Raw genomic sequence first — 26160 nt, 5'->3', positions numbered from 1 at the left:
CTTGAAGACCTTTACATAAACAGGGTACTCTTCCAAACAATAAAAAGGGAAACACCCTATACAATAGATAATCTGTAGAGCAAAAATCCCTCTTAAACTCTTTATGGGATCTGTTTTACAGACATTCCCCTTCTATTTATGTGGACCTGACTTACTACAATCTAGGTTCCTACGACTTGGTGCCCCAGCCATTGCCAAACAAATTTCTTCCATAGTCAACTCTATCCTGTCTGAAAGCCATATCCCTAAGACCTGGAAAACTGCCAGAGTTGTCCCAATCTTCAAACGTGGGGACGAAAACACTGTCTCAAACTACAGGCCACTCTCACTTTTCCCAAATCTATCCAAAGTCATGGAAAAATGTGTCCACTCCCAATTAAGCGATTACTATACCAAGACAAATTTCCCTAAATTCCAATCTGGCTTTCGCCCCAAACACTCCACCGTAACTACCCTGCTAAAAGTTTGCAATGAAATCCAGTGTGGAATGGAACGGGGACAACTCACTGGTGCAGTATTCCTAATTTTGCAAAGGCTTTTGATACTGTTGATCATGTTATCCTACTTCACAAACTCCAGAGCTCTGGAATAGGGAAGCATGCTTTAAACTGGTTTCAGTCCTACCTATCAGGTAGATCCCAACATGTGTCCATTTCAGGCCATAACTCCAACCCCTTGGATATCACCTGTGGTGTCCCGCAAGGCTCTGTTCTGGGGCCCCTACTCTTCTCAGTGTTCATCAATGATCTTCCCACAGCTTGTAAGGCAGCTTCACTACACATGTATGCAGACGACACAATCCTATATGCACACAGCCATAGCCTCTCTGACCTTCAACACATACTTCAGTCTGACTTTGAGACTCAAACTGGATTTCCCAAAACAAACTGTTTTTAAACACTGACAAGACTAACAATGGTATTTGGGACCAAGACTACATTTTTAAAGCTGCCAGCGACTGAGCTCCAGATTAGAACCAACGCCAACCTAACCCCTGTCACTAGTTTTAAATACCTGATCTTATGGTTTGACTCCCACTTAACATTCGGGATGCACATTGATACCCTGACAACCAAGACCTATGCCAAACTAGGGGTACTTTACAGGAACAAATCCTACCCAAGTCTCCTGGTCAGAAAGCGTATCGCACAGCAGATGCTAATGCCAATTATTGACTGTGGAGACATAGTATATGGCTCGGCACCTCAAACCAACCTTAGCAAACTTGACACCCTCTATAATTCAATTTGTCGTTTTGTTCTCCAATGCAACTACAACACACATCACTGCGAAATGCTCAAAGAACTAGACTAGTCATCACTAGAGTCTAGGCGCAAAGTTCACCTTTCCTTTAAATTCTTTATGGGCAAGCTACCCAGCTATCTGAACAAGCTCCTCAACCCTACCACATGCAGCACTTATCTGAGATCCGACTCCAAAAGACTGTTCATGGTCCCAAGGCTCAACAAAGTATCCGGCCGCTCCTCCTCCTCTTACCGTGCACCCCAAAACTGTAGCAATCTACCAGAGACTCTCACATCCACCACCAGTCTAAGTTCTTTCAAATCTAAGGCTGTCTCACATTTTAATCTGGTCCGTAAACTGTTTCATACGCCCATAATATATATTTTCTTTAACTGTACATGCAATGTCTTGCATATAATGTATACCCTGTTCATTTATGTAACCATGTATTATTTGTCTACTTCTGGCCGCCGCCATCTTAGGTACTCGGCGCCGCGAGGGAGGAAGGGGGTCCTTCCGGGCGGTGCCATCTTGGGCACACAGCGCCGCGAGGCAGCTGCAGCCTGCCTGGCCACTGCTTGTTCCCGCGCCGGGGAGGGAGTCGAGTGTGATGGGAGGGAGGTGAGAGAGATGAGAGAGAGGTGAGAGAGTGGCCGAGGGGGAAGACAGTGGCAGTTGGGTGATGTCAGACCCACCAATCTGATTGGCCAGAGGCTGAGGACCAATCAGATTCACCGCAGATAGCACTAACATTTTGATTTTATATATTAATATGTATATCCTAGGCTGTCAGGCAGGTCGTTACTGCAGCACCATGTGACAGGAAGGGGCATTCTGGAGCCCACACCGTTCACCCCTAATGGCTCTTGTCATCCCAATGGGGTGTTGCATTTAGATTTCATTTCAGTGACAAGTTATACTGCAAGGTTGCCACTGAACTGCAGACATTTAACAGGCAATATTGGTCTAATTGTGACCTAAAATCAACCAACAAACATAGAACAAAATATTGATCATTCTTCCCACCACACTGCAATGTTATAGTCCCTTACCCAGACAGAGCCATAATCAATACTTGTCAAATGTATACTGAACATAAATTGAAGTAAATAATAAAATGTAAAAATAAAATCCATGACAAACACTAAGCGCTTTACTTTGCAGTTCTGAGGCATCCCCAGTTCCCATGACATACCAGCAACAGCGATGGCAACTGTTTCCACCAGGGATTTAAATGGCCAATAGGAAGTCACAATTGACATTGCAGCTTCCTGCCAGCTTGTGGGATGGAAGAAAAACCCACAGGCAGGTAGGATTGCAGCCTTAAAAAATAAAGTATATTTATATACACAGAGTATCAGCTTTCCATTCTTGTTATGTTGATTACCAAGACTTCTGCTTAAAAGTTACACCCCCCCCCCCCCCCCCCCAAGGACAAAAAGTTCATAAGGATACAAGACATTGATCTACCGCCTGATGAAGCAGTATCGTGCGAAACGCGTAGCGGAATTAGCTCAGTCCTTACAGGTTCTGACATCCGGCTCCTGCCATAGCCCTGTGTGCTTCGTACATAGTTGTGCCGGGAGGATTGCGGGGGTGTGGTAACGAGGTGGACTGCGAGTGCGAGTGACGCGACACCCGGAAGCAGTGCCGAACCCTGTCGTGTCAGTGTCCCAGCGCACGGGACAGACACCAACTTAGGACCCACCTCCAGACGGTGATGAGATCAGAGCCTGAACTGGTTATCTTTTAACTGGACTACTAATCTTAACCCATATGCAAGTTAACACTTGCATTGTATTTTTCAATACATGCTCTTCATCCTCGGTGCACTTCTTTGCTTTTTTTTCTCCTTGATCTACATTTATGTTAAGTGCCATGCTATTATATTGTCAAGTGATTAAAGGTTTTTTTCTCTTTCTAGATTAGGCTCAAAAAGCAAATTATTGAATTGGCAAAAGCCAGGTGACGTGGGGTCTGAACACAGCAATCAGGGGCTTCCCACCACCCCTGCATTCCACCCTCTCAATGGAAAGTGCTGGTGTGAATATTGGCTCCTTCCACCTGAGCGCTAACCAATTCCCAGAGTAAGAAAGAGATTACAGTACGCCGTGTCAGAATTAAGCTCACTGGGGGGGGGGGAACTCAACCACGGCTACATGGTCACTTGTCTGTGCACTGGTAGCCAACTCTGGCCCTCAAGGGCCACCATGGCGTTTAAAGCATATAAAATAAGGGAGAGAAGAGAGGGGACCACAGTAAGGGACCAACACAGTGGTTATACACAGCTCTTCGTTTGAATAAGGGGGGGGAGTAGGGGTGGTTAGAAGATCAGTGGAGGTTGAAAGATAATGCTGAATGAGAGGAGACACACTTACATCAAAATGTCTAATATCTTGAGTTGTTGGCATAGAGAGGAGATGATGCCAGACCAGTGACGTCACTGAGGAAGCATTGGCGAAACGCGTTTGACGTTTTTTGGCCACTACAAGCCACCTTAGTAGTGAGGATTTGATTCCCCTGCTCTATCTGGCTCAGCGTCCCGCCGTCTGCGCATGCGCACGCGCACCGGAGAAGGGAGCTGAAATCTGTGTATGTTGAGGGGCAGGCAGCTCGAGGACATAGCCTGTGCACGGGCTTTTGGAAACTCTCAGCACAGCCACCTACAGTGAAGACCAACACAGTAATCATCTGCCAACAGGGAAACAGCCAGGACAAACCACCCCAACCCAGGAAGGGACTCGTTGTGGAGTCTGGCAGCATCTCCTCTCTATGCCTGAAATTATCGGCCGCTTGTAAGTGTTAAATCTCCTTTTTTTCAACTGTTAATAAATTTTATTGCACTATTTTTTCCCTTTTATTTTTTGCTAAGGAGGATACCAGGAGGCTTTTCCTCACCCTCATCAAATACAGTCATATAAAGAGAAGAGTACAACAACTCAAGATATTAGACATTTTGATGTAAGTGTGTCTCCTCTCATTCAGCATTATCTTTCAACCTCCACTGATCTTCTAACCACCCCTACTCCCCCCCCCCCTTATTTCAAACGAAGAGCTGTGTATAACCACTGTGTTGGTCCCTTACTGTGGTCCCCTCTCTTCTCTCCCTTATTTTATATGCTTTAAACGCCGTGGAGCTACAAGCAGAGCAACGCGCCAGAGGACCCCCTTTTTTCTACCAGTATCTACACAGAGGTTGGTGAATCACCTCTGAGAGACTCAGGCTGCGGAACTGCATTGTACAAAGACTGAAGCTACATACTGAACAGTAGGATAACCCACTTTTGGCGCAACTTTTCTCTCTTTTATATTCAAGGGCCACCATGTTAAGGATATCCCTGCTTCAGCACAGGTGGCACAAATGCTCAGTTGAAGACACCTATGCTGAAGCAGGGATATCCTGAAAACCTGACCTGTTGGTGGCCTTGAGGACAGGAGTTGGCCACAACTTCGTGTTTAACATGCGTCCTTTTGAGGGATAAAGGGCCTTTATGCCAGAGGTAGATCATGTTGCTTACACACAATGCTACAGGCTTTATTTTGATATACTAGTACTCTTAATGTAGCACAAAACTAGCTGGGTTAGATGACCAATTGCTCAGGTCCGAGCTGCTAGCAAGATCCAAGAGGTGAGTGAATAAATGAAGTAAGGAAACAAGATGCCTTCATGGAGAGTTTATTAATCCTCTTCATAAAAAACAGGTTTTTTTTTTCTGACTGCACATGAACCGTTAGCTAGTCTCCTGATACACTGCAACACGACAACATGTACTAGAAAAACAAAAAACAACAAACATTGAAGTGTTCAGGACCACAGCCACAACATTAGAAAAAAAAAAAAACAAGCACGACATGCAGGCACCACGAGTGACAAACAAGAGGAATCGTCCTAAGCAGCAAAGCTTCTGGGATCAGCAGGATTGTGATGGCAGAGAGGTGGAAGATCACCCACCTCTCATTGCTGGAGGGACCTGCAAGAGGACAAGCCTCTTCAGCAGTGAAAGGGTGTTTAATGCCACCTCTTGCAGAAGTCTCTAGGTGTATGGCGACTACAGACGGCTTTCAGTGCTTCATCCGAGCTGCTCTTATTTGCAGACTGGCTTCCTGAAGTTCCTGCCAGCAAAGGTAGCCTTGCTCCCAAGCTCCTCCTCAATCCTAGGTAGGAGAAACGAAGGCAGAGGGTCAGTGTGTTAAAGGCAAACTTTAGGGACAAAAACAGGAGCCTTGTGAACTATCAAGTCTGCCTGTGACTTGTAACAAGCTTACAGCTCAATCATTCTTTTACAGCAGATGAAAAAACAAAAACAAAAAACAAATGTGACCAGCATCGAGCATCTCTAGACATTGATAGGCTGTGGATCTAGATTTGAAAGAGTCAATCCAAGAAGGCAATTATTTATTTATTACAAAGATTTGAATCAGGGGGTCTCCAGAGCTAACCCCATTATGGTCAGCCCCATTATGCGCAGCTAGCAGGGATCATGTAATGGACACTTTTCAAAGCTCCTGCGGGCCAATAGGAAGCCGTCATGTAATCTGGTGAGTATTCCTATTGGCCCATGGGACACTGGAGCCTTAAAAAAAGCAGAGCGATACCAGCACCCACTTCAGAGGCAAGTATCTGGAACAGATTCCTGGAGCTTCAATTAACAGGGTTCAGCTCCAGAGACCCCTGCTTCAATCTGTAAAGCAGCAAAAACATTAAAAATCATACAGTTAAAATAAATCAGTTCTGTAGTATTAGATATTACTGTCTTGTTTATTTTTTTAACTCTTGCCATGATTTTTTTACTGTACCAATCCTACTTTGGTTGCTGCAGCAACCAACATTTACAAAGTTACCGTGTTGGCCCGAATATAGTCTGGCCTTGTCCATGACACTAACATTTGAAGGTGTTCTACATGAAATTAAAGGTGTTAGGCTGCACATATAATACCAAGAGTACAGTTTTCGGAAGGACATTTGTAGGGGGGAATAAAAAAAACATAGCACTATATTCAGGCCAATATGGTATAGCCACCTTTGAGCTCTGAATAGATAAAATATCAGCATTTACTAACTGCAGCATTGTCAGAAGTCAGACATTTCCAGATTTATATCAGGAACAAGTGATCTCTGGCAATAATGTACCATTATACAGTCACATGCTTTACATATACAAATAAGACCAAGGGGGGGAATGTAGTATTGCTGCTTTAAGAAACCCTGGCCATAGTCGGCTTCCCATCAGACCAATGTCACTCCACCCCCAGACCAGTCACCTGCAGTAGTGGGCCCCATATAATATCCTTGCTAGATTTAGTACAAGGAAAAATAACCCCAGGCGGCTTTACTTACCTGAGCAGCTGGTTGTACTTGGCAAGACGCTCAGATCTGCATGGGGCACCAGTCTTAATCTGGAAGGTAAAAAAACAAACGTTATAGAAGCTGCATTGTGGAATGGAGAGTGCTTTAGAGCAGCTACTAACAGTTCGGATGCACCTAGACATGGTATGAAGAACTTCAACGCGTTCACCAACATGCACCAGAAAACAAACAATGGCCTTTCCACCGTTTCATCTCAAGTGTTTCTTGGGTGAAGTGATGTTAGGAACTAGCAGTCAGAGTGGCGACCTGCAGGAGGTCTCACTTACCTGTCCAGTGCAAAGGCCAACCACCAAGTCGGCAATGAAGGTGTCCTCCGTCTCCCCAGAGCGATGACTGACCATCACTCCCCAGCCGTTGGACTGGGCCAGCTTACACCTGGGGCAGGAGGGGTTAAAAATATAAATTATGCAAATGTCCAAGATAAAAAAAAAAAAAAAAAGAAGTGTTTGGGCAACAGAAGTGAGAATAATTTGTGCTATTATACATCTGTCCGCTTACAAACATCGTGTCACAAATACATATTCAGTAATTGTATGGCGATTGATCGCTTCAGGTCCGGGTTGGCTTTACAAATAGATTAAAAAGTTCAACTGTGCCTGCCAACTTAGCCAATACATTCCTGAGAGCAGTCGCCGTCAGTACTTTCTATACAATTTAATTGTTCCCAAACAAACGTTTGAGTTTCGTAAATTTAGAAACAAAAAGGAAAAAAAATTAATATCCAATATATCAAAAGTTTACATATTGGAATTGCTGCATTCTTGCCTTTATGACCCAAGTGTGGGATCAGGATGGTACAAACTGACACTGCATCATCCGGTTTAGGGCATTGGCAATGATGTGTAACCCTGGACGTGGCTGCATTTTTGAAGCATTTTACTTACGCCTCTAGGGATTCTGTGACTGTGCCGATCTGGTTGACCTTCAGCAGTAGACAGTTGCAGGCCTTGTCTTCCACAGCCTTGGCAATGCGCTTAGGATTGGTCACGGTCAAGTCATCACCCACTACTTGGATCCCAACATCGGCTGTGAACTTTGACCAGGCAGCCCAGTCATCCTGATCAAAGGGATCTTCAATGGATACCACTGGAAAGGAAATGGAAGGTGAAGACTGGCAACAGCATCTCAGCCAACCTGCTGATCCCAAAAACCTCGACTCCCATCCTGTCTTAGAACCCCATTAGAGATTCAGGTTTCAGCTTTTGGCACTGCCCAGAGTTTGTAATTCTCCTACTGCCAAGATGGCACACTACTGCCTCTTAAGATTCAATGTACAAGAGGGCACAATGACATTTGTTTATGGTGCCCTACTGTGATGTAGCCTGTGTTTGCAAAGTACATAATATCAGAAGGACTTAATGCAATTGTCAATTCAGGTCTGTGACGGTAGGAGGTATCAAATAAAGGTTTAAGCCTGTTCGGTTATCCCAGATCCATGTGTTGGGTTTATAGTGTCAGCTCTTGGACCCAGTATTGTATATGCATAACCTGCAATTTTGCGGTAATAAAGTATTTTATGTGTTTTTACCTTTCCAGGAGTGCCAGCAAGCAGATTGCTGTGGTATGAGTTTCAAGGGGCGGGGGAGGGTTTGCAGAGAAAGTGTTGTCAGATTGTGTCCATGTAGCCAGGGACCAGAGTTACTGGTTCCACTAAAAATGTACCCAGGAAAAATGTCAGATGCATGTAGACACATGGTCCCTGTAATATCTCCCCTTAAATGCATCTGTGACTCACCGCAGGGTTTCCCTGCTTCAGCACAGAAAGGTAAAGGGGTCCCTAGTATAAGGGGGATGCCCAGATCACCCTGAACCCAGTATAGGGGTTTGGTGGGTGCTCCAGTTATATACAAGACTGAGGTTTCGTTCAAGTCTAAAGTCAGGTTTTGCAGAGTGAGGCATATGGCTAGTGGGAACAACAAGTACCAGTTCTCATTCTATCCCTCATCACCAAAAAGGCTTAGACATTTTAGCAGCATAAAAGTGTAAGGTATATTAACAAAGTGTGTTCAGTACATGTATGCTTTGTGCATAATAAAATGATGCACAGGGCTGAAAAGTGTTCCTGTAGCTGCGACGATCCCTAGGTAACGTAAGAGTACCCCAACCAATGTGTCCCTTGTAAAGTATAGGAAAACCTGACCTGTTTAGGGGTGTTTAGTGTCCAAGGTATATACTTTATTAAAGTAAGGTTCAGAGGGTGTTATACTGTATGTATAAAAATCCATGCCGTTATGCATTTGCATAGGAGACATGTCTATACCTAGCCTTCTGGCTTCAGAGGGAATCCAGGATATGGTGGGGCCATTTGGGAGCAAGGAGGGGCAGAGGAAAAGGCCTCAATAGCCGTTTGAGCTTCTCAGAGTTAGCGGAGCAAGCAAGTTGTTAGTTGGGGGGGGGGGGGGGGGGGGGGAGGAGAAAGGTTGCTTGTGGGAGTATTTCCCATTGGCTGCTTCATATTTCCAACCCACACTATTTTTTTTCCAAGCTGGCTCAACACACCGACTGCCTCCGACAGCCAGGTGAGCCCCGCTCAGATTGGGCTGAAGGTTTCTGTGAATGAAACCCTTACGCAGCTCAGATCTTTAGATTCTCCAAGAGTAAAAAAAGTTCTCCAAAGTTTAAAGATTCTCCAGATTCTAAGTTTGCAGCAAGAAAGGGCTGCTTCAGCTAAAGCGGCCTGGAATTTTCTATCCTGTTTTTGCATATGTCTCAGGGGAAAATCCTTAAGGATTCCCTGCACCTAGGAAAGTTAGGTTGTTATCCCAGTTCAAGAAAGTGTGTCTTTTTGCGCGTATGCCTATTGCAAGGGAATAAACGACAATTTATTTCATTATCCTGTTTTGCTCAGCGATATGATCCCGGTATAAAAAAAAAAAAACAAAAAAAAAGTAAATTGGCCTGGTCTCCCGTGACGAGGCCCAGTGAATCTTCAGATCATGACCATAGTTTACCTGGGTAATCCTTCACAAAGCTCTTGTACAGGTCAGCCAGCTTGTCAGGGGAGATGTATCTGCTGGCATCATCAGGAGACTTGAAATCCAGGTCATACTTTCCATCACGGTAAAATTCTGAGGCTGCCACATCCATCCCAATGACAACCTTATCAGTGTAGCCAGCATTCGCAATAGCAGTCTTCACGAGCTCCAGAGCTGGGAGGGAACAGGAGCATAAATAAATTGCTTCTCATAATACACCTGGGTCCACTTAAAATAAAGTCAGCAAAACACCTGGGTACGTGCCAGGGTCCCCGTTTCAGCCGAGCATAAAATCACTTCCATGCTTTGCCACATACATCCAGCATTTGTTATTGGAGAAATCATTCATGTTTACATGTGGCTTTAAAAAACAGTTTCAATGTTCAGGACAACTGGGTAGTATTGCAGCAATAGCTCATAAAACATTTTGACTGTTGTAAAATTAGCGTTATATGGCCAGCTCCTTATCCTCCCGAGAGAAATCTCTACAAGGAGATTCAACCTGACCAATTTACAGGAGTAAAACTCCTCAAACAAGCAATGGTCCGTCCACCAACAGGAGCTGGTTCCATGTAGTCCGATTAGATGGAAATGTTACTTTTAGGTCATCTTGAATAAAAGTTTATAGCGGAAACACAATGGGCCAACCAACAGGGAGCAAAGGGGAATACTGAAAATAGTCTGCCAGGAGTAAGTAGCCAACTCCAGTCCTCAAGGGCCACCCTGCTTCAGCCTAGGTGGCTGAAGGTTAATGACTCAGCCACTCGTGCTGAAGCAGGGATATCCTTAAAACCAGTTGGTGGACCTTGAAAATTAGTGTTGGCCAGCCCTGGTCTGCACTACAGAAAAGTGGATCCAGCCAGCAACAGTCCTGCACACGTTGCCTTATATAAAATGTACAGCAGTCACTGGTACCCGCACCATCTCTAGGTTACAATATTGGTGTTGGACGCTGGCAGATTCGTTTGTGTACTTATTGGGAGGAGCGGCTGTGTGACCGGATTCTAGAACTTACAGAAAGGTCTAGTTTCTTACTTTGCTAAATGCAATTTCACATCTTAAGTCACAATCACAATCCAAGCAGTTTCTCACTTTAACACTGGTTTGAGACGGGGTTGCTGGAGCTGACCACCATTAAATTTCAGCTCTGGGGACCCCCTGCTTTCAGAGAGACCTCTGAAGGCGGTGCTGGTATCTCCATCACATGGGCCAATAGGAAACCCCACCGGATTACGTTACAGCTTCCTATTGGCCCACAGGGTCCAGGATTGAAGCCTAGAGTGGCTACCGGCACTCACTATGGAGGCAAAGGCCTCCGGAAGCAGGGGGTCTCTAGAGATTAAATTAATGGGGTTCAGTTCCAGAGACCCCTGCTTTGTGTATTAAAAAATAAATAAAGCCATCTCTAGTGTTTAGGACCAAAATAAATAGCACCGCTTAGTTGTGCTTCTATATGCAGATACCTCAAAAAACCATGGTTGTATAATCTATGGATATAGGCCACTGCACGTGTTTAGTTGCAATGATCATATTATATGGGCCATCACCTTGGCACCACATCTGATTCATGCAATGAAGTAGAATCCTCCAGCAACAGAGGCGTTAACCGCAATTACTAGAATTCCTTACTGCAGTTATTTTTGGATAGGGATACACAGCAGCTCCATCGTTTAACATGGCTTAGCAAAACCAGGTCAAAATGCTGTAACCAAGACCTATATTTAGGTTAGGTCCTCATCTTCCTATGTTACACTAGCATATTTTCCTGACAGAATACAGGCCTTACCCAAGATTAAGATCTACCCTTGAGCAGTGGTTACCAACTGCAGTCTCCTCAAGAACCTCCAACAATCCAGGTTTAAGGGTAGCCTCACATTAGCACAGATGGCTCGGTCATTGACCAAACCACCTGTGCTCTAGGGATATTGTTAAAACTTTTACAGCTCAGAGGAATAAACTTGGTAACCACTGCCCTACAAGCGGTGTCTACCAAGAACAAAAACAGACCTTTCAGGCGCTTGGACATAAGAGAAGACACAAATTTGTGTAATATGGGGATAGTGTCAATAGCCATGAATCCAGATCCTCAGAAGATCTTACACCTCAAGAGATGGGAGACCGGAAACACAGAACACAAAACCAAAGGGTATTATCCAAGAGACAACCGACTGATGGTCAGGGATACTTGCAGAGAATAATTTAATACTCCATATGGAAAAGATTAAAAAAAAACCTCAAATCTACATTAAAAATGTGTACGTTTGTACATAAGTAAATATGTTGTGGCATTGTCATGTGCGCAAAGAAAGTGGCAAGAGCATTTGTTTAACTTGTCTGCCGGTGTAAAAATTGAAATCCTACTCAAGACAAGCGACTAGGACATGCGCCTTGGTGTGGAGATTTTACTGGCGCCTTGGTTCACTGTTCGTTGGTAGGTTTTTGGGTCCCAGGAATGCCTCGCTGTATAGACTCCTCCGAATCCTTGCCGCTTGGCAGCCCCATCTGACGTCACCACAGAGTTCTCCTAATACGGTGTCCGCTCTGTACCACAAGCCCTATGCGTTTCTAAACTCAAAATAGCAGGTCTCTTCATTGGGGGATATGTCTGGCTATTTAAGCCCCATAGTTCACCAATTGAATGATAAATCAGATGGATACCGATTCTGATTGAGATCCACCTTTCAAAAAACTGGATCATACAAAAGCCAAATTCACTACTTAAATGTTACAGGACATCGCAGTACAGGGTTTATACATAACGAATAAAGTCTTTACATCAGTTTCTATGTGGATTTAATCAAATTTGATGAAAGGTAATATCCATATAGTAACTCCGTTCAGTTACACATGATTATACTTTGGTTAGTGCTGTATCATTATAGCATATTAGAATTTAGTGTATTGCATCTATATTGTAAATATACTGACATTTAGTTTTCCAATTTTTCATTTTCAATATCTTGTTAGTTTTGATAGCCTGTTCTAAATTTAAATCTTCGATCTAGGAATGTTTATTTATTTATGAGGGAGTTTTATAACCGTTTGTTATTCGGTTGTTATATATGGTCTCAATAAGTAGACAGGGTACAGTCCATTCTGTTTTCCCTGTCATGTTATTTGTGATGATTTTATTTGTGTTATATATAAACCCTGTATTGTGACATTTAAGTAATGAATTTGTCTTTTGTATGATCCACCTTTCGTGTGTGGATCTCATTAATCAGTATCCGTCTGTGATTTATCATTCAATTGGTGAACTATGGGGCTTCAATAGCCAGCGATACCAAACTTAAGGGCATACCCCCGATGAAGGGACCCACTATTTTGAGTTTAGAAACGCATAAAGTTTGTAGCACAGCGCAGACACCGTAGTAGGAGAAATCTGTGGTGACAAGATGGGGCTGCCGAGCGGCGAGGATTCGGAGGAGTCATTCATGGGACCCAATACCTACCAAACAAACGGTGAACCAAGGCGCCAGTAAAATCTCAACACTAAGGCTCATGTCCTAGTCGCTTGTCTTGAGTAGGATTTCAATTTTTACACCGACGGACGAATTAAGAAAACAAATGCTCTTGGCACTTGATCTTTATGTTGTGGCATTTTCATGTGCACATTTACTTATGTATGAATATACACATTTTTAATGTAGATTGAGGTTTTTCAATCTTGTTCCATATGGAGTATTAAATTCTCTGCCTGTATCCCTGACATTCAGTCAAGTTGTCTCTTGAATACATTATGGTAGTGTGTGTTTTTTTGTCTTCCATCTCTTGAGGTATAAGGTCTTCTGAAGATCTGGATTCATCGCTATTGACATTACCCACATATTACACAAATACTTGTGTTGTCTCATGTCCAAGCGCCAGAAAGGTCTGTTTTGTTCTCATTACGCTAACTGGTTGTAAGGCAGCCAGCGGGACATTAGGCAGCTGTTTGGACACTTTCACAGGACTTTATTAATTTTTGGTCATATACACTATAATTTTTTACCTAAGCTGTGTCTACCGTTCAGGTTGTGTTCCTGGGTGTAGCGCAAAACCAACACTTTTAACCTTCAAATGTACAAAGGTGGAGAGGAATGACACTGGCGCAGTTGCAAGCCACCAAAAGAGACGTTCAACAGTAGCTATAAATAAGTTTATACCAACACCTGAGCCATCACTCACCTTCCTTGTTCTCTAGGATGTTGGGTGCAAAGCCACCCTCGTCACCCACATTTGTGGCATCCTGTCCGTACTTTTTCTTGATGACACTCTTCAGGTTGTGGTACACCTCAGCTCCAATGCGCAATGCCTCCTTAAAGCTGCTGGCACCCACAGGCAGGATCATGAACTCCTGCATGGCCAGCTTGTTCCCAGCATGGGAGCCACCATTGATCACGTTAAAGGCCTGAAATAGTACAGTGATGCCTTAAAAAGGTGGGCTAGCTTTCTTGAAGCCAGAGGCCCAGGTGGACAAAATCCAGATGGCAAGTTCATGTTAAAATCAGATTCTTACTTGGCCAAAAGGTAGATAAATTTCGCAAGATCTGGGAAATTTGGCCAGAAGATTGGACAATCTTAAGAGATGAGCCACCGAATATCAGGACTGACAACCCCCTCCCTCCTCCACTCCCCCCCCCCCATCCTCTCCTTTGACCTTTCACAGAGAGATCCACAAGGAAGCGGACGCTTCCCCAATAAGACTTGAAAAGGATACTTGGATCTCAAGAGAAAGTAGATACATAGGAAAAGAAAAAACAGTGCAAGGTTTATGTTTAAATGCAATGTTTAATCTGCTCTTCTTATGACTGAGTTTGTATCCCTTATATGGAAACGTTTACTGTATGATGTCTCTAAAAACAATAAAAAAAATTGAACAGAGTCTTAAATATTGTATATAAAAAGGAATATGGCCAGATTTCAGAAGGCATTGCAATTGATAAATATCTGTTTTTTTAGGCCAGTAGTGCATTCATTCAGTGCTTTATGATTGAAAGGGGAAGTTTCCACCACTCAGATTTTTGGAAAGCAGGTGGTCCCCAGAGCTAAAAAAAAAAAAACTACCACATTAGCTCCAAGGAACCTCAAGCTCACGAGACACTTACCTGTACTGTAAGCACTCGCCAGCACACCCCCTCCCCAGCATAATGTGGGCCAATAGGAAGCCACAGGTGGCTAGTGTCAATTTTCTCAGTAAGCATCCAGGACCAGGAGGTCCTCAGAGCTGAAGTTAAGGTTACCATTCTCTCCCCACCACACCCCCGAGGGGGTACTTGCTCCATCCAACAAATCTTTGCTCTGATTAACCCCAGACATACCGGGACTGGAAGGATGACCTCCGGGTTCCCAGCCAAGTCAGCAATATGACGGTACAAGGGAACGCCTTTTTCAGCAGCACCAGCTTTGCATGCTGCCAAAGACACTCCCAGGATGGCATTGGCACCAAACTTTGCTGAAAGCAGAAAGACAAAATTACATGCATACCCCATGTTAATGTTACCCTTTAGTAGCAAAATGTGCTATCGGTCGAGAGGTCAAACACAAGGCAGGATTACAAGTATATGGCATCGAATATCAGCCAGTCAGATGGTGCAAGAGAATATATATGATGATTTTAATGGACTATACCACCATGATGATTTCTGGTTTCACACAAGTTACACTGGGTTTTGAGAATCTGCAGATGTTTAAGAATGGAGCGAAGAATGTTTGAGTGAAAGGTCAGATTTTTAGCATTTAAAAATGTAAATGCAGTTTGGTTTTACCTGCTGAAAGACTCAGCAGGTGTAAAATGACTGCTACACATTTTCCTGGTAGCCACAATTAGGCATTGCATGGTTTGGGTCATTTACCTTCATGCAGTCGAATGCTAATGTTTTAGACAACGGAAGACTATACAAGATATTCAGTAGGACAGATCACACCTTCTCTACCAGGGATACTTACACTTGTTCTCAGTTCCATCCATATCCAGCATGAGTTTGTCAATCTTCTCTTGTTCCACAACACTTACCTTCTGCAAGGGAAAGAGAAACATTGAGCTGCAGTCATTTCACAGAGTGAGGCCGCGATTATCGTGCCGGCGACGTCGCAAACAAATGCATTGCGTGCGCTTATAGTAGGAGAGACCCCTTGGTCACGATCGCTGGATGTCAAGTCAATTTGATTTCTCCAGCAACCGCAGCGGCACTATAACGCAGCCTGAGAACGCATGTTAGGAAGCAGGTATAACATTACAGATTAGCCATCATGCAGACCACCAATACAAAACGTCAAATTCTCAGAAGTGTGAATTATACAGCCCACAAGGATGGTCATATTCCATGATTCTACTGGTCCCATGTCTAAAACTTGCTCTTCATCTATAAGCCTCAGATATGGTTCTTGAATGGATTTTAAGGGCTATCAGAGGTAGATCAAAGACTAATTTGTTCCCCAAGCAAAGTATCTTAACTCAATGTTAAAGGGATTATAGCTTTTATAATTTTGTTTGAGTACAGAGTTAGAGGCGCATCAAAGTATTGTTACAAAGAATTGTGTCTGGCCATAAGGCTAGTTGCTTTGACGCCCATATGTACATTTTCCCCTGTTAATATGATTTGATGTCCTTTCCATGCATGGCCAAACAATCCGAGCTCCTCATCACTTCAATAGTGACGAAAGCATATTCCTTTTGCTGCTAGAAAAGCCTTCACTGTAGTCCAGGTCCCAAAGGGTTAAAGCCCCAAAATATTGAAAGGAATAGCTTTACTATATCCCATAGTTCCTTTTAGGCAGCAGCCACAATGCAATGATTAACCCTTAAGAGCCAGGAGCCCCTGCTCCACCATGTACAATGGTAGTGCTTGTCAAGGGCAGTATTGGAACAGCATGGACATGATAATGCTCCAATTCTAGAAATGTTACCGACAATGAACCTAAAAGCCAAAGCAGAAACACTTATATATTTTAGACCGTATGGTGTCGCCTGCCATTTAATGGCGTGACCACTCATCTAAACTCTATAAAATAGCCTCCTGATTATTCGGAAAGTGGTTTCTCAATGACACCTGCTGCCTGCAGAATGAGCCAATTAATGCAACAAGTGTAATCCCTCCCCAGGTCTTTGTTCTATACCAGAGGTACACTCCGATGCAAGCACACACGTTTCTAGCATTAATATGCAGTGTATGCACAGAATAAAAAAATTATTTTATGGAGTAATTTCGTTCCTACTCTTTTTACAAGAAGCAACTTTCTAGGGACACCCAAGAAAATAAACGGGATCTATGCAGTCTCGCACTGTGTTCCAGTGACACCTTTTACATGAACCACCTCTTTATAAGCAATAGAAGTACAGGTGCGGTTAGCAGCAAGTTAGTAAAACAAGAGCTCCTACCTTTCCAACCAGTGCAGGTGCAATGGTAACATTGATGTGCTCAACTGCTTTACTGACACCTGGAAGGAACAAGTACATTCAATCACACACTTGCAGGCTCCAGAGGCATTGCTAGAAGACATCTTCAAGAAAAGAGCAGGTTTATTCTTCCAGAGAAGAACCAGCCTTTCCAAGGGTACTGCTTAACCAAATGGTGCAAAAGGGATCCAAAAAAAAAAAAAAAAAAAAAAAAACACCCCCACAACCATGCCTTCTGTGAAAATGCAGAAGAGCATGCGTGTCCCGTCTAGGAATGCCTGTCTGGAAAAGGTTAGTCTCAAACCCATGCACCGACTGGTAGGAGTGCAAGGCACGAGCTCCCATTACCTGGGTGCATAAAGCAGTTCCCAGAAACTCGTTGACATATTTCACAGCTCTGCCCACACCTGACAGGGCAGATAGGATAAAGAAAGTAAGGAGACAAAGCCAGTTTGACCAGGACACCAATGCAGTGGATCCTAAATGAAATACTTACAAACCTATGGGGGGGGGGGGGGGAAAGAGAGAGAGGGAGGGAGGGAAGGGGGAAGAATACAAAATAAAAAGCTAGGCGTCTAAACTGAACAGCAGCTATCCGGTCTAGTACTGAATATTTGCACCCAGACAAATCTCCATTTTGGATAAGTATTTACTACCAGCAATAAATAAAAATAAATAAGAGAATTGTAGGAAAGGTGTGTGTCCTACAGGAGAGCCACAAAGATAGAATGCAGAATAAAAATAAATACTCTTTTTTTTTTTTTTTAAACTGCTGTTAAATGTAGCAGTTCTGTTTTAAGACTTAAGTGAGTTTTATAGAGATGAATAAAAAAAAATTAAATGCGGAGTTGGTTGCTGGTACTCCATCCCGATTTTAGTTATTGTATACCAACACAGTAGGCTTCCCAGAGTGGAATCACGTGGGCTAATTTAACAGAGTGCATTGAAAATGCGCAGTAATCTTCCCAGTGTACTAGATTGCAGTAGAGTGGCTTTACCCTTTCCCATGTAGCGCGTCTTGTCATTGTCACGAAGTTCCAGGGCCTCGTAGATACCAGTGGAGGCTCCGCTGGGAACCGCAGCACGGAACAGACCTGGTACCAACAGAACACAAGTTTAAAAGCTGCGACATTAACCATTTCTCTCCTAGCTACCATCTACAATTGTGGATACACAAATCATTTCACTGAGAACTTTTACACAACCAGAAGCTTTGTGCATTGATCAATTTTATAGCACAGACATTGCTGCACCACCTATAACCAGATCCTGGATATCACCCACTTTAACCATCTTCAGGCTGTATAAGCAGTGTCTGATCCTCTAGTCAAAGTCTGAGAGACTTTCATTTTCAGCCCGATATAATTTGCAATCTACTCTGCAGATTGCTTAGAAAGTTTAGTCTGGCTTCCAACAGATTATGCCAGAAGCGTTTAAACTAGACCTTTGTTATTGCTTTATTAGAACATGCCAAGCCTTGCTGGACAGACAAAACACAGACCTCATTAGCGGCACCAAATAAACAAGAACAGTCCCATATCAGACATTGTACATAAAGCACTTACCAAACAGCCACTATACGAGACAGGGCCAAGGTATGCTGCAGGCAGACACAAAGAGCAGGTTTGGCAGGTACTGTAGTACCAAGCCCAAACAATTTGGTATACTGTTACTGTTCTAACCACCAGTCTGCATCCTTCTATTGGAAAGGCCTCAAGCCATAAGAGTTAGTTATTTGAGAGAGAGAGGTCAGATTAACCATGTTTAGTGCTGAAACTCCATTGGTCCCACAAACCAAGATCTTCAAACAAAACGTTTATTAGCACCATGTCTGATGAGGGTAATGTTCCTAGGGTAATTCTCCCTGTGAACAATTTAATTCATGAGCGCCTTCCATATTAAAGCAAAAAACTTAATGCATACTGTATTGCCTTAACTTTAGGAAGCTGTAAACATGTAGGATTTTACAAGAATCCATACTTCTATGAACTTTTTTAAATTGTTTTAACCCCACCACAATGACTGACAGTTATGTTTTTACTCAGGATCATGGCTGTCCTGGGATTGCTGCAATCCCCGTTGAGGTTAGCTGGTCATTGACAGACTTGCTTGATCACAAGAGCAATATCACATGGGTTTGAGCTCCTATTGTGATAAAGGCTTACATACTACAAAACCATGTCTATCACTATCCCTTGTATGGAGTTGCAGATCCCCCTACAGAGTCAAGGGCAAGCAATCCTTACAAGCATCTGTACTCTGCACCAGTACAGAACCAGGTAATGAAGTCATTTACAAACAGTCCTTATATTACCTGGCTCTGTGGCCCCCAGCCACTAAACATTGGTTAGATGGCTGGGCTCTAAGACTTTACTACATGCAGTGAGCTTCTAGGGGGAATAATGAAGTGACCAACCTTTGCTTGTATACAGATCAACCTCCACAGTTGGGTTCCCACGGGAGTCGAAGATCTGCCGGGCATGGACCTTCAGGATAGACATGGTGGCGTTCTACTGAGGGGAAAATAAATAAATAAATACCACACACTTAACTCCTTCCACCTCAGAAGCAATATGAAGCTGGCCGGCCTGTTTGTGCACATACTACAGCAGGGCCCCGCTCATACGGCAGGTTCCGTTCCAGGCCACCGCGGTAAAGTGGAAATCGCCGTAAAGCAGGGCCCTACTGTACTGTCCCTTTGAAAACAGATGCAGAGCTGTAAAGCAAGTAGGAGAAGAAACTACGGTGCTCCCCTATCACACTTAACACACTGATGCAGTTTAAACAAACATAAAGTAGGAGCCTAAAAACCAACAAAATAGTATACTGGCCCTTTAAAGCTGCAGCTCAACCCTTAAGGGATCCCTTCCTTGATCCCCACATAAACAGCTTTCTTGGCGAGATGGTGAACGCATAAAAAAGAAAGGAAGAAAAAAAAAAAAAAAAAAAAAAAAAAAAGAACAAATACTTGGTAATAACATTTCAATGGTTGGAACAGAAGGGGAGGGAATAATTAAATCCAATAAATCGCTGAGCCAAAATCTTACTCACGCGGACAAGTGTGAGTCAATCATGTCAATGGTATCTTTCCTGGGATTCCACTTCAAGGGATACTTCAGGAGATGCAGTCCAAGACTGATGTGGATATTCTGAGGACCTGACGAAGCGAGACTTACTTGCGAAACGCGTAGTACTGTATCGGCATTGTGATCTGTTCATGACCACAGAAGGCTACCGTACCTCCCGAGGAGAAACTATTGCAGCCCCTGTGACCGGACGCGGCAGCAAGCGAGTCCCTGCATGAGCAGACACAACGGAGACGGATGCCGGGACTGCAATAGAGTTTCTCCTCGGGAGGTACAGTAGCCTTCTGTGGTCACGAACAGATCACAATGCCGACACAGGACTACGCGTTTCGCGAGTAAGTCTCTATTCGTCAGGTCCGAAGAATATCCACATCAGGATGGACACCATCTCCTGAAGTGGAATGCCACGAAAGATACCATTGACAAGATTGACTCACACTTATCCGTGTGAGTAAGATTTTGGCTCAGCCATTTATTGGATTTAATTATTCCATCCCCTTCCGTTCCAACCATTGAAGTGTTATTACCAGGTATTTATTTTTCTTTTCCCTTTCTTTTCTATGCGCTCACCATCTCGCCAAGAAAGCAGAGCTGTAAAGCGACTCTTTCGCTCACAAATGGCATCTGACAAGGAGTTGCACACGCAATAAAACTGTTTAGTGACAGCTGGATACTTTGCTGCTGTGCACGTCATGCCGGAAAAACAGAACAAGCGGCGAACCTAATGAATACGGGTATACATTGGGAAATGCAGTATGAGCGAAACTCCGTAAAGCAGGGCCCTACTGTACAGTGAATGAATCACCCTGTTGATATTACTAGCTGCTGAAAGGCTCAGATTAACACTTCCATTAAAAAAAAAAAAAAACACACCTCTTTAAGTACAATACATTGTAACCCGTTCCTTGACTTATACATCAAATCAATGTGTTTGTCAGAAAGGATAGCTTCAACAACTTCACTCCCCCACTTTATTCTGCTTATGCCCAGATCCATATGATCAACAAATTACAGGCACACCCCGCATTAACGTACGCGATAGGAGCATGTATGCAAAGGGAAAATGTAGTTAAAGTGAAGCACTACCTTTTTCCCACTTATTGATGCATGTACTGTACTGCAATCGTTATATACGTGTATAACTGGTGTAAATAACGCATGTGTAACAGGCTCTATAGTCTCCCCGCTTGCGCACAGCTTCGGTACAGGAAGGGAGCCGGTATTGCTGTTCAGGACGTGCTGACAGACGCATGCGCGAGCTGGAGTTTGCCTATTGGGCGATATGTCCTTACTCGCGAGTGTACTTAAACCGGGGTATGCCTGTATTGCAGATTGCTAAACGGTACAATGCAACAGTTTAACAAAAAAAAAAAAAAAAAAAAGTGTATTATTGTCCCGTTATGCTGGCTACGTGAAAAATGTTGCGTACTAAACTGATGTGCTAATAAATTAAATCAAACCCACTGAAGGAATTCCAATTTACTTTTCACATCTAGGTGTAGAGAACATAATTGTTAAATGTTTGATCTATTAATTAAAAGTGGTTATATTTCAGACACAGCAACAGAAAGGTGCATTTTAGGTTGAAGCTACAAAATGGAGGAGAAAGTGAATTAACTTCACCCAAACAATACAACTCACAATTCTAGTTGTGTTTCTTTATAAAGAGATCCTGCTTTCCAAATTAGGTTTGTTCCCCTGCAGGGAATTTACAGATGACTTTGCCCAAGGTCACAGAGGCTGAACTTTGAAGGACTTCCTGCCTTCCGAGCTCTGACAACTGCATTCCACATTTAACAACAAAATCACTGTCACTACAGAACCGCATCTAAATATCAGTCAACCTCTACACAAAACTAGTGCCAAATGTCCTTGGAAACCAACCTCCCCCTGACGCTGCATTGCTGTGACTTGCAGGGGAGGAGCATCGCAAACAACTGTTAACCCTTCACCACCACATGCTCATCAAAACCATCCAAGGAATTAAAAGGTAGTACTGTAAGGTTACAGTGTTTGAATGAGAACCGCTGCCAGTTTATTAACAGGGCCCGCAGTCTGAGGCATGGACAGCAGGACGAGAAAGGACCTCACCCTCCCTTCACTGATGCACAAGCTCTCACATAGCATCACCACAGCACTGGGGCTCTAACCAGGCACCAAGGGGCATTATATGAGCAAATGCAAGCTTAACCTCTTATTTACAGATATAAGCACCAATTTGAAGTACATTGCAGGTACTCTGCTAGTCAGAGTTTAGTACAATCCTGTGTGGCTTCTCTTGATTACTACAAGCGGATGTACACTTTAGGTTACATAGCCAGCTACATCTAGGTGTACTTGCTCAATTACAGATGCATTTCCTGTAAGGGACACAGGCAAGTTACACCATTAAAGCAGCATATTGCCACTACTTGCTCTACAGAGAAAGCGTTTACAATGTACACATGTAGAGTCCATCTTTCCTATAATGAATTCTGTACGGTCCGTAAAAGAGTCTAAATGACGTGAAATTAAGTGCCCATGTGCTTTTCACTTTCCTTTATTTTTAACCTTTAAAACCTTCAGTTCTAAAAGCAAGTCTGTAGCAGTAACAGTCATTGCAGTTTGCTCTGCTGTCGACTCAAATCCTGACAAGTGATTTACTTCAGAAATGCAACCCTAATTTAACAGCCTATAAGAACCACAGCTGTTGGCACACACAAACCCAAAAGGGCTAGCATATGACCAGCATATTTGTGGATTTCAGTTGAACCTCTTGCCACAACACAATGTCGCAGCTGTGGCACAAAAAACAGAATTATGTCTGGTCACATTTCTTTTTAGAGAGCTGCCACAGGGAATCAATATATGCCAACAGCCCCCCTGAGCAGAAACAGTGTCATCATTTTTGTGGGTGGGCAGGATTACCAATCCAAAAAAAACCCCACCCACTTCCTTTATTACAGAGGTCCTAGCAAACACAGGGCACAGGAAAAGCTAGTCATAAAGAGAGCTGCATTGCTCATTATGTGATGTGCAGCTTCTCAGTGAGGCATTTCTGTAAACAAAATGCTGACAACTCACGCGGGACTCCAGCGAGGAGACCGCAACTTATTCTTGTTAATGTTCCACTCCAGCACCATTTCCAACCCCTATTACATGTTGCTCACACAAAGTTATCGCTCTCCATTCCCCACCAGTTCTGCTTTCCAAGCTGCTCTATTTTCTTGCTATTTGGCAAGGCTTGCCAAGTACTGTACAACATAACTGCATACTGCAGCTGGACTGTCAGGGATATCTTCTGAGACCAGTGTCTCCTTGCATGTCAGTCAGTGATCTAGTAGGTTACTGAAGCAACATGTAAATGTAAGCACCAATGGTTACACCTTTTCATAGGACAGGGTGTCGGCAGCCATACGAAAAATCTTATGCGAAGTTACAAGAGGTTACGGAGTTTTTGCACATGTAGTGCATACAGAAGGGCTGTGCAAATCTGCTGTTCGTTCAGTATGCCAAGGGAAACAGCTGAAGTGTCTGCTGGACAAGAACACAAGTGTTACGTTGCCAGCAGGTTCCTAAAACATTTGCTGCTTGCAGGGCCTGCAAAGAAATTCCATTGCCAGCATCAATCGTGCATTTATTAAGCGCATTTTATTTTGGGACGGGCTTATTTCTTTGCATAAAGTCACAGCGGCACACTTAGGTCACCTTAGAGATGCAATATAAAGACCTATGCTGCCAAGTCTTCCAATTCATTTAAAGTCCGCGCGAACAAAAAGGAGCAGGGTTAAATGAATTTATCAATCCCAAAGCCAGCAGAACACAAGGAGGCCGCTAGGAATTAATGCCTCAAGGTGGATTTGCCGCAGCCCAGCCAAATACAAATACCCCCATTTATTGTCCCAACAGTTTCGTAATCCCTTTTGTGCAATGGAGCACAGCATCACTGCTGTGTATTACATTGCCCACCACACCCCCTGGCATCACCGTGCCATACCTCTTCCTTATACACCATATAAATGGCATTGTCTTCTGTAGTTGTGTACTATACATAGTTAGACTATATAAATAAAAAATATTCAACTGGTGTTTTTTGGTACAAGAGCGGTTTAGTGCCAACAAACCACAAAGCACCTTTACCTCTCACCAGGACTCATTCAACCCACCCTATTAACCCATTCTGTGCCAGCAGAGACACCAATACATGCCTTGCAAACCTGACATTGCAGGGCTTGACTCATCCCACCATATCTGCCTGCCAAGAGGGAACACCCCCTGCAGATTTATATTTAGCATACTGCGTCACAGTAGGGTGATGTTTATCCCTTTCATACTGCAGGGGCCTGCTCTGGAAACAGAAGTATTAGATGGGCGTTTTAAGCACCCAACACTGAAGGGTTAAAATGGTATTAAGATGCTCACGTACAAGCAATTTCCATTTGAAAAAAAAGCAGCCATTTTAGGTAGGAGACTTCCTTTCCTTCCAGCACATACATCCTAAAACTGGGCCCCTGCCTGGAAAGCACAGTCCCGCTACTTTTCAACGCACAACGTTTAGGAATGGAAACGTGCGCACAAAATAATAAATACATCACTAGCACGCAACAAAGTTGCAACGCATTTCTTGCACCATTGCAACTGCACGGTCCTTACTACAACTGGCTTCCTGAGCGTTGCACAGGAAACTGGACCAGATAACACTGTCTCCCTTGCGGTAGCGAGTCTGAATGCATGGCAGGCTCATCTTGCAATTCAGGGGGGGGGGGGGGGGAGAAAGTCTAATACGACGTACTGTACCAAGCACCCAATCCCTCCATGTATGTGACTTTCTATTCCTGGCAGGCAGCAGCTGAGGCAGAGCATCTGTCACACATATACAGTACTGAACAGAGCGACATTCCTGCTACACCAAATATATACACACACACACCTTTGCACTTATTCCATGAGACTGACCATTGCTAAAGGCCACCGCCTACTCGACAAATGCTGGAAGACGCATCTATTGTGTTACACACCTGTGTCTGATCCGATTTCCTAGCACAAAAGCCAAAACAGCAAACCAGGAGCAGTTTATATTAATTTATAAAATGCTTTACTAGGAAGTAATACATTGAGAGGTACCTCTCGTTTTCAAGTATGTCCTGGGCATATTAGATTCTAAGTGCATATTACATATTAGGTGCAGTCGCCGCTCCCATTGATTGCAACAGACCTTTAGGTTACCCTGCCCTTCATTAGGAAGTGATAACGTTATGCAGAAGCAGTATAAGCCGCAGGGCCTTGTGCAATGTGACCTTGAAACACAGGAGCAGTTATCCCTGCTGCACTGCACGGTCTCATACATGCATTAGGCAAAAGAAATGCAGGACCCGTATTTTAGCATTTTTACCTACTGCAGTAATGTGGGGCATAGCCCGAGTACTGGGGGGTCAGAGGCCTTAATGTACCAATGTGTAAAAGCATAACATGATATGCCCCCTCCCAGCAGTAACTGTCCTTACCTGTCACTGCGCGGTGCTCACAAACCCCCCTGTTCTCTGCCGGCTAGAATACTCGAGAAGTGGTTGCAGCCTCGCGCAGCGTTTATATACCAGAGCTTCCCGCACCGCCCCGTAACCACGCCCCGCTCCCTGGATCCCGTCCCCGACCTTACTCTGATTGGCTGGGCGCTGCTCACGCGACGTTGCCGGGACAGCCAGGAAGTATGGAGCTGTCATTCGGCGCAGCTCATGTAGAGTCCGCTGTAGGCTCAGTACGTGCAGGAGCGCATGTGTGTGTGGGCGTGACAGACGGGGGGCGGGGTCTGTGGGGGTGACGGAGGGCGGGGACTGTGAGGGTGACTAGGTCACAGACAGCAAGAGTGGATGCGTACACTGCTCTGTGAGCTCATTATTCGTAATTAATGGATATATAAAAGGCTGATTTTAATTATATATTAGAGATATTCAATTCAATAGAGTATTATAATTTAATGTGCTCATACTTGCTATCGTCCATTTATGTTATGTAATACTATTTAAAAAAATAATAATTATATATATATATATATATATAATATATATATATATATATATATATATATTATATATATATATATATATATATATATATATATATATATATATA

At 43.6% G+C, this 26160-nt stretch overlaps 1 protein-coding gene across 3 annotated transcripts; it reads right to left on the bottom strand.

Annotated features, from left to right (window-relative positions):
• Positions 1–4905: 4905 nt before the first annotated feature.
• On the bottom strand, positions 4906–25657 carry ENO1 (enolase 1). Of its 3 annotated transcripts, none has more exons than XM_075603604.1 (12): positions 25536–25657; positions 19383–19476; positions 17965–18060; positions 16949–17007; positions 15517–15586; positions 14889–15022; positions 13756–13978; positions 9565–9762; positions 7498–7699; positions 6880–6988; positions 6584–6642; positions 4906–5400 (listed from the first exon to the last, which is right to left on the bottom strand). In XM_075603604.1, the coding sequence occupies exons 2-12, from the start codon at positions 19465–19467 to the stop codon at positions 5331–5333; spliced, it is 1305 nt and encodes a 434-aa protein (XP_075459719.1). In that variant the 5' UTR covers positions 19468–19476; positions 25536–25657; the 3' UTR covers positions 4906–5330. The 3 variants fall into 3 exon arrangements, with proteins under 3 accessions (XP_075459719.1, XP_075459720.1, XP_075459718.1); XM_075603605.1 differs by lacking the exon at positions 16949–17007 and adding an exon at positions 17315–17373 and having other exon boundaries at positions 19383–19479; positions 25536–25656; XM_075603603.1 differs by having other exon boundaries at positions 19383–19479; positions 25536–25656.
• Positions 25658–26160: the final 503 nt, after the last annotated feature.

This window comes from Ascaphus truei, chromosome 6 (assembly GCF_040206685.1).
Source record: "Ascaphus truei isolate aAscTru1 chromosome 6, aAscTru1.hap1, whole genome shotgun sequence".
Lineage (NCBI taxonomy): Eukaryota > Metazoa > Chordata > Amphibia > Anura > Ascaphidae > Ascaphus > Ascaphus truei.
Note: the sequence above shows the minus strand (reverse complement) of the source record. Positions and strands in the feature narration are given on the sequence as shown.